The 7,638-nt window shown below is 34.4% G+C and overlaps 1 protein-coding gene across 1 annotated transcript; it reads right to left on the reverse strand.

Annotated features, from left to right (window-relative positions):
* Positions 1 to 356: 356 nt before the first annotated feature.
* Positions 357 to 2,404, reverse strand: LOC129244429 (transcription factor grauzone-like). The gene is made up of 4 exons (XM_054882051.1): positions 2,174 to 2,404; positions 1,170 to 2,119; positions 719 to 1,100; positions 357 to 638 (listed from the first exon to the last, which is right to left on the reverse strand). The coding sequence occupies exons 1-4, from the start codon at positions 2,303 to 2,305 to the stop codon at positions 444 to 446; spliced, it is 1,659 nt and encodes a 552-aa protein (XP_054738026.1). The 5' UTR covers positions 2,306 to 2,404; the 3' UTR covers positions 357 to 443.
* Between the last annotated feature and the right edge of the window lie 5,234 nt (positions 2,405 to 7,638).

The following is a 7,638-nucleotide window of genomic DNA, read 5'->3' on the forward strand; positions in this document are numbered from 1 at the left end:
AGGTGAAGCCGCGAATTCCACTAGTAAAACATGCACCTTACCGAATTTCTTGTCATCAGTGCCCAATGATGATAGAATAGTACTCTATTCGCTTTGATCACTTACTTAAAACTAATTTTTCATTTCACAGAGAACGCTGATGTATAGAGAAGTATGGTATCAATCCGAAGACCGCATGGAACGTTGAGCGGTACTCGTTTTAGAGACGAATAGACACATTCTTACCATAAATTAACAGCAGGAGGCTGAATTTCTTCAATTTAGCTATTGTAAGCTGTAAGCTACCTACAGGCGCTTTTTAATACGAGCTTTAATTTGGATTGATGGCTAATTTTGTATTCGAACACAACTTTAAATAGTTTTCTTCCTTTTATTTTCTCAATTGTTCTTTTTACATATTTTAGTTCATATCTTTAAAAATGCGCATGGTCTGTATTCAGCGATTATATCGTGGATTCCAAATCTTTTTGAATATTTTGTACTATTCCAGAGTAGATTCTTTTATTTGCACATTTTTCTGCCCATTCTTTTGGATGCTTTCGTTTACGATGAGCGTACATGTTCGATGCAGAATTGAAGGTTTGGGGGCAAAATGTACAAGTACACAAAACTTCTCCTGTATGTGTTGTCATATGTTCCTAAAAAATTGTTAAATGTTATTTGTTAAATAAGTTAAAATTCATAATAAAAATAAAAATAAAAATGTTAAAGTATTTACTCGAAGGCATTTTGGCAATTTGAATGCTTTGTCACAAAGCTTGCAAACATGTTTTTTTTCTGCGACGTGCAAATATTCCATATGACTTCTATGTGCTCGTAGATTTGGAGATACTTTGAAACAAATTGGGCAGACTTGGGGAGTTTGATACTCCTCGGTGTGCATTGTTTTCATATGTTGCGCCAGTCCGTATTTTGTCTTAAGTTCTGTATTACATAAATTACACTTCACAGAGGACGCGGGTATACCAGCATGTTCCTCCTGGTGCCGTCGAAATGCTTCATTTCCGTTTAAAGCTTTGCCGCAAATATCACATATCTTCGCATATAAATTTAGATGAACTACCGCTAAGTGTTGTTTCATGCTATATTGATTACAGAATCTGCAAGTAAAATTTTATAAAATTTCCCAAAAATTGACAAGAAAAATTTTTTACAATTCTTTCACTTACGCTTTATCACATTGTTCGCACTTAACATTTTTTTGTTCGTCGGGAGTATGGATTAGACAATGTCGAGTGAGAGCTTTTAGGCTGAAAAAGCCTTTAGAACAAATGGTGCAATGATAAGTACGTTCTCTGGAACCATGGAAATACTGCAAATGGGTTTCGAGACCACTTCGATCACATAATACCTTCTCGCAGTGTTGACATTTGAAGTATTCTGGGTTGATGTGAACACGAATATGATCAACGAGCACACCTCGCTTAAGTAATTTCTTGCCACAACATTTTACATATCCGTTGGTTTGGTGGTGTTCCCGAAAATGATTTTTTAGTTCCTTGAAATCTGTTAGAGACTTTTGACAAAGACAGCAGTTTAATTTAAAATTTTGTGCAATAAAATCATCATAGTCTTTGGTTTTACGTCGCTTTTCATTCTGCTGCTTTGCTTCCCTCTTGTGCTGGATTCGCTTTTGTTTTGACCTTCCTTTAGTTCGCAATGCCTTCTCTTCTTCATGCTTTATAACATCTTTTGCTATTGAGCTCCGTGATTCACTATCATCTTCTGATATTTGCGGGGAATAATTTGCATCCAGTGTATCATCTTGTATAGCTTCACTCTTAATAGCAAAACTTTCTACATCTACATTATGCAACTGTTTATTCTTATCTCCGTTTCCTTGTAAGGATGTTGATTCGTTTTCCATATTTTCCTCAACATTTTCGAGACCGCGTGAGTGTTTATTTTTACGTTTTGGAAGAGAAATAAACTCCTCTAATGTGTCCGTCTCTACTTTAATTTCTTTTACATCTATCTCCAACTCTTGCAAAGATTTAAGTTTTTCGCTCGCTGCTATGTGCGCCTTTTGTACACGAACATAAAATTCATCAAATGATTGTACCAATTCCCAACATTGGTTGCACACTATTTTGGTTGTTAAAAAGGGTATCATACTGAGCTATAAGATGAAATATTTTTGAAAGAGTATAACTTCTACTCCAGGAAATTTTACCTCTTCTCTAAAATGTTGTTTAATTGCTTCACGAATCTTTACTGATTGCGGATCTTCAGAATCAATATTTATTCGACCATCGGTTGCGCTGGTTTTTTCCAAGCACAGTAAGCACGATTGCTCATAAAACATACCGTACAGTGAATAAAAACCAAATTATAACTTGTTTAAATTTTTCCAACAAGTAGCGAATAATACACAAGTTAAATCTGCAAAATTATCAATGACGTTTTCAATAGTATCGGGTATGAAAGTATTTCAATCTATCGATTAATTTGCATTATCGATTTTTTATTTGTTTAAACTTACATGTTGTTATTTTATGTACAGTACTATCTCGATAATCCGGACACGCGGTAGTCCGGTCACATCTATAATCCGGACAACTGCTAAATTCGGACAGTTTAACATTTTTTACTCTATAATCCGGACATTTTTCAAATTTGCTTCGCAATATGTACATACATATGTATGTATTTTAATTTTTAGTTTGCTTTGTGAGTTTTTCGTAAAATAGCGGTACTTTAACAACAATATGGTATATGTATACGAAATGCAACAGCATAAATCACGCGTTGTGTTTATTCTTTAGTGACAAACTGAATTGAGTGGACATTATTATTAGGAAAATAATAATATAGAAGAAGCTGATTCTGATTGAACCATAGTTGAAGCGGTAAATACTATAAGTAGCGGTGAAGCAAAAAATATTTTTTCCAAGGCTATACAATGGGCAGAACAAATTGACGCTTCGGCTATGGATATTTTAGTTTTAAGACTGCAGATAAAACTGCAGATAAAATGTTGCTGGCGAACTCGCAGCAGACCAATATTAATAATTTTTTTGAAATAGTACATACTAAATAAAAAAAATGTTTGATTATGTACAGATGTACATATTATTATGTAGGTATGATTGTACTGTTTTTGGTAAAACTATTTATGTACGTACATATATCTGAATTGCGTTATGTTCATTTCAAAAAAACAACGTTTAGTTGCAAAAAAAAAATTTAATTGCGTTATGTTCATTTCAAAAAAACAACGTTTAGTTGAAAAAAAAAATCATCTATAATCCGGGCACCCCCATAATCCGGACGACCCCTACCATTAAGGGTGTCCGGATTATCGAGATAGTACTGTAATTGGATTCAAAATACTTTACCCTCAAATACTAAGTATCGGGCGATTATCATGGAATCACTTTCTTATACTTTAATGGCATATATTAAAGTTTGTCAGTTTTGTTTCAAGGCGTATTTAAATAAGTGATAGTTTGTAAAGGCAAAACCGCAAAACTTTGCACATTATCATATGCTTAATTTAAATGAGTAAATGTTAACGAGGATTTACTTTATCAGGCAATACTGCTGTTTCCGTGGCGCCGCAATTTAATGGCGGATTCTTATAGAACTCGACAAAAGAAAATGAAATGAATAAGAAAAATTTTTTGATATCGCGCTTAGATATTAAGTAATTTAATGATAAAGTTCTCTAATTTAGCGAAAAGTTTGTGTTGCCATACACCTGAAATAAAAACGAAATTCGTATGCAGAGATGTTCAGTAGAAGGTTCATTGTAAAACTGCAGTATTTTTTGCTGTAATTTTAAGTTGAGAAATTTTTGAAAATAAAAACATACAACTTATTCAAACTTAAAAACAAAGATATTAAGCGTATCTCAAAAAATAATTAAGTTATAAAAATTAATTAATTAACACAGTATTTTTGCGTAGAACTCCTTTTCGCGTGGGCGGCCTTTGGCCGCGCTTCAAAAAAATAACCCTCATCAGTCCAGCTCCGGCTACGCAATCTACAGTATTTTTGTGTAGAACTTCTTTCCGTGTTAAAACCATTGAACCCAAAATTGAAACATCATATGCGTGTATGTAGTAAGGAATCACAATAACCCCCAACCCCAACATTAACACTAAACTTAAATACTTAATTTTTGTTCATATTTTTGTTTCATTTGCAGGCATCCGGCAACACCATACTGTTGTCATTACAATCTTCTTCTTATTCGCGTTTAAAATTGGAAAGTGACTGTATGGACAAATGCATTTGCATATTATTTTAATAAAAATAATTCGAATGTAAGGATAAAAATAAGTAAAAACACGCGTGTGAGTGTATATTTCGTGAATTTTAGTGAAGTGTTAAAAAATATATAGTGTAATGTGGCAAATTATAGTGAAATTCCAAAGGGCATTTTGAAGGCCTTTTTTATTCAATATCTCGAAAACTAAGCGAGATATCGAAAAATTTTACTCGTTCATTTCGTTTTCTTTTGTCGAGTTCTATAAGAATCCGCCATAAGATGGCGGCGCCACGGAAAAAGCAGAATCCCCACTTTATCATTAAGTGTTAAAAAAATAAATAAATTCTGTAGAAGATTTATCTCAGCGCCAAGGAAGAGATGATTGTTTAAATGAAGGTAAGCACCTTATATCGTTGCCAAAACGTTGAAAAGTTGCCACAAATTTTTGACGTGATAACGTCAAAAACAAAAACAAATTTTTGAACAAATGGGACAGACCTGCTCCACTTGATATTCCTCCGTGTGTATTACTTTCATGTGACGTCTACTTCTTCGTGATTTCAGAGTCATACTCGTATAATTCGATTTTAATTAGTGACTTCAGTGAATCAGAATGTTCCTTTGGCGTCGCCGAAATGCTTTGCCATAGAATGTCACATATTTTGGCATACAAATGTGCATGGGCAAGCTTTGAATGATGTCTCAAACAGTATTCATTAGAGAACCTATAGTTAGTATAACTAATAGTTTTTAACTTGCTGGTTATCTTGAATATTATTGCTATACGGGAATGTCAGTTACTCAATTCCAACACTGCACTTTTTTAAGGCGATTTTCAGAAACTCTAAAGAAACCTCTGTAATCTTTTGTTGATGAGAACATCCATGACGACGTTTTGGAGTTGATGCTAATAATAATACGTTCACATATAAGTAGATGATCTACTTTTTTCGTGCTTAACTCCCAATCCGTAATTAAAAAGGGAGATTTCCCATACAAAATTTCTCTCCCAAAGGTTTGGTTAGGTATTATTAGTATGCATTCATATAACAGAAAGAAAGCGTGTATCCACAAACGTGTATCCTCTTATTACTTATTATAAAATGTAGTATCGAATTTCGAATGTGTATTGCTGCTATAATTGTTTGAATCCTCAGTTAAACGTCGTTTACGGTTTATCCGCAACTGTTTATTATTAGCAGCCAATTGCGCAATTAAATTAGCTATACCTTTCTTGACTTTTCTTCATGTCGTTAGTAATAATTAAATAAACCAAAACCACCGAAATATTCCCACAAAATAATTTGCATGAAGAAAAATCTTTCTCAAAAGTATTGACAGCTGATTGTCAATTTTGCAGGTAATCTGCCATATGTGAACGGGTAGATTAATTTTGTGCATTTATTGGTTATTAATGCATATTTGAAATCTCAGCAAAACAATGCTATTTGCCTCAACATGCATATGTTTTCCAAAACAAAACACAGTCAAAGACGCAGTCGCTGCGGCCATACTTCTTTTAGTCGCGACGGACTTGATTCGCTTGAGCAAACTAAACCTAAGATTAAAAAAATCACTAACGACTAAATGTGTAATTTTTTTTTGAAAATAGACAATATTGGAATATATGCGTCAAGTACACGCAGAAGCATACAGTAAGATACAGAAAATAGCAACCAGTAACTTAGAACAAAGCTCTGTCCTGTACATTTCGATACCAAAGAAAATTTGGAGACAATTATTTTTGTTCACTGATAGTAGGCAGGTATGTGGCTCTAAAATTGATACAATTTTTTTACGCTTCATAATTCATACTTTTCGGCACAATGCTTTGTCTATGAATGTGCGCTGAATTACTAGAGCATTTTCAGCGATTCATAATAAATTTCTATATCAAGTCCACGCAACCGCATATGTACATAGTACATATATAAGTTCGCATATCTGTATGTACGTATGTATGTCATCTTGGTTATAAGATCGTATGCATTTATAAAGATGCATTTATGCATGCACGTTGGCTTTCTGCGTGCTTATACCTATGAAGCATTCCTCTACGAGGATATTAATTTGATTGAAGGAATTTAATAATATTGTAACGAAAGTCTTAACTAATTCCAGGTGGTATATTTTTCGATGATTTGCTCTTTAAAATAACGATACTAATAGCCAGTACTGAATTTAGAAGACGTGGTTTTCCATGATTCTTTTCAATTTTATTGAATAACTAAGGAAATATGAAATAATTTAAAAATAAATTTATAATGGAATGAAAAATAAATTAGAAAAAACAAAATATATTATTAATGGTCATATTAAAAAAGCACCAATAAAAAGCGAGTTGTTATTGTTTTTTTTTTTTGTAGCAGCAAAAACATTTCCCATACACGTACGGGGAGTGCCGCTGGAATGACAGTCCTTGGCCGCATATATGTATAGTAAATCCGGGTTGTTTCGCTAACGTTGAACCGACTGTCGGAGGAACGAGTTCTACTCAATTGCTGCTAAATTTCAGCATTTCAGTCTCTTGCTATTAAATATTTATTTATTTATTTATTTATTTAACAAACGCCAATCGGCAATATACATACAAATAAAAAGAGGATACAGAAACAGAATTTATAGGGGGCTGGTAAGTAATACAATGATAAAGAAAATGGGCCAGACGGTTCTTGAGAAAAATCTATAGGATGATATTTTTGGCATTTCGCAGTAAAGTATCGTAGGTTCCACCATAGAAGTCGAGAACACCATGAAGTGAGTTGACACTGATGGCTATTCTATTGCACGGGCCGTGATAGACGTAGCTTTTGTAAGTAGCGACTGTTTTCAGTAGACGACTATTCCTAAGAGTGAGACCAGCCGGGGCAAGCTCGAAGGAGCTGCGTACTTCCGGGGCATCAATAATACCATTTACCACTTTATAGAAGAACGCCAGATCAGTTATGCGACGGCGAGCCCGCAGACTGTTGATGTTGTACCGAATGTAGATATCTTCTGTAGCTGAAGCGGTTGATGATGAATGTCGGAAGGCTAAGGTCTTGCAGAGCTTACGCTGCACTCTTTCAAGTCTAGTAATGCCTGCTTCAGTGTATGGAGACCAGATTATGGATCCGTACTCCAGTATTGGAAGAACTTGAGTTTTGAAAAGACAAATCAGGGAGTAGGGATTCTTGAAGTCCTTACTATTCCTAGTTATAAAACCGAGTATCTTAAAAGCTCTCTGAGTTATTCCGTCTATATGCTTGTGGAAAGTTAGTTTTGTGTCAATCGTGACACCGAGGTCTTTGATGTCATCCACCTCCCTTATTTTATCACCATTGAGTGTGTACACTGCAGGTAAGGGAGTGCGGGATCTCGAGAAGCACATCACAGCACACTTTTTAAAGTTGAGATCCAGTTTGTTCCTTGCACACCAGCCAGAG

Source organism: Anastrepha obliqua, chromosome 4 (assembly GCF_027943255.1).
Source record: "Anastrepha obliqua isolate idAnaObli1 chromosome 4, idAnaObli1_1.0, whole genome shotgun sequence".
Lineage (NCBI taxonomy): Eukaryota > Metazoa > Arthropoda > Insecta > Diptera > Tephritidae > Anastrepha > Anastrepha obliqua.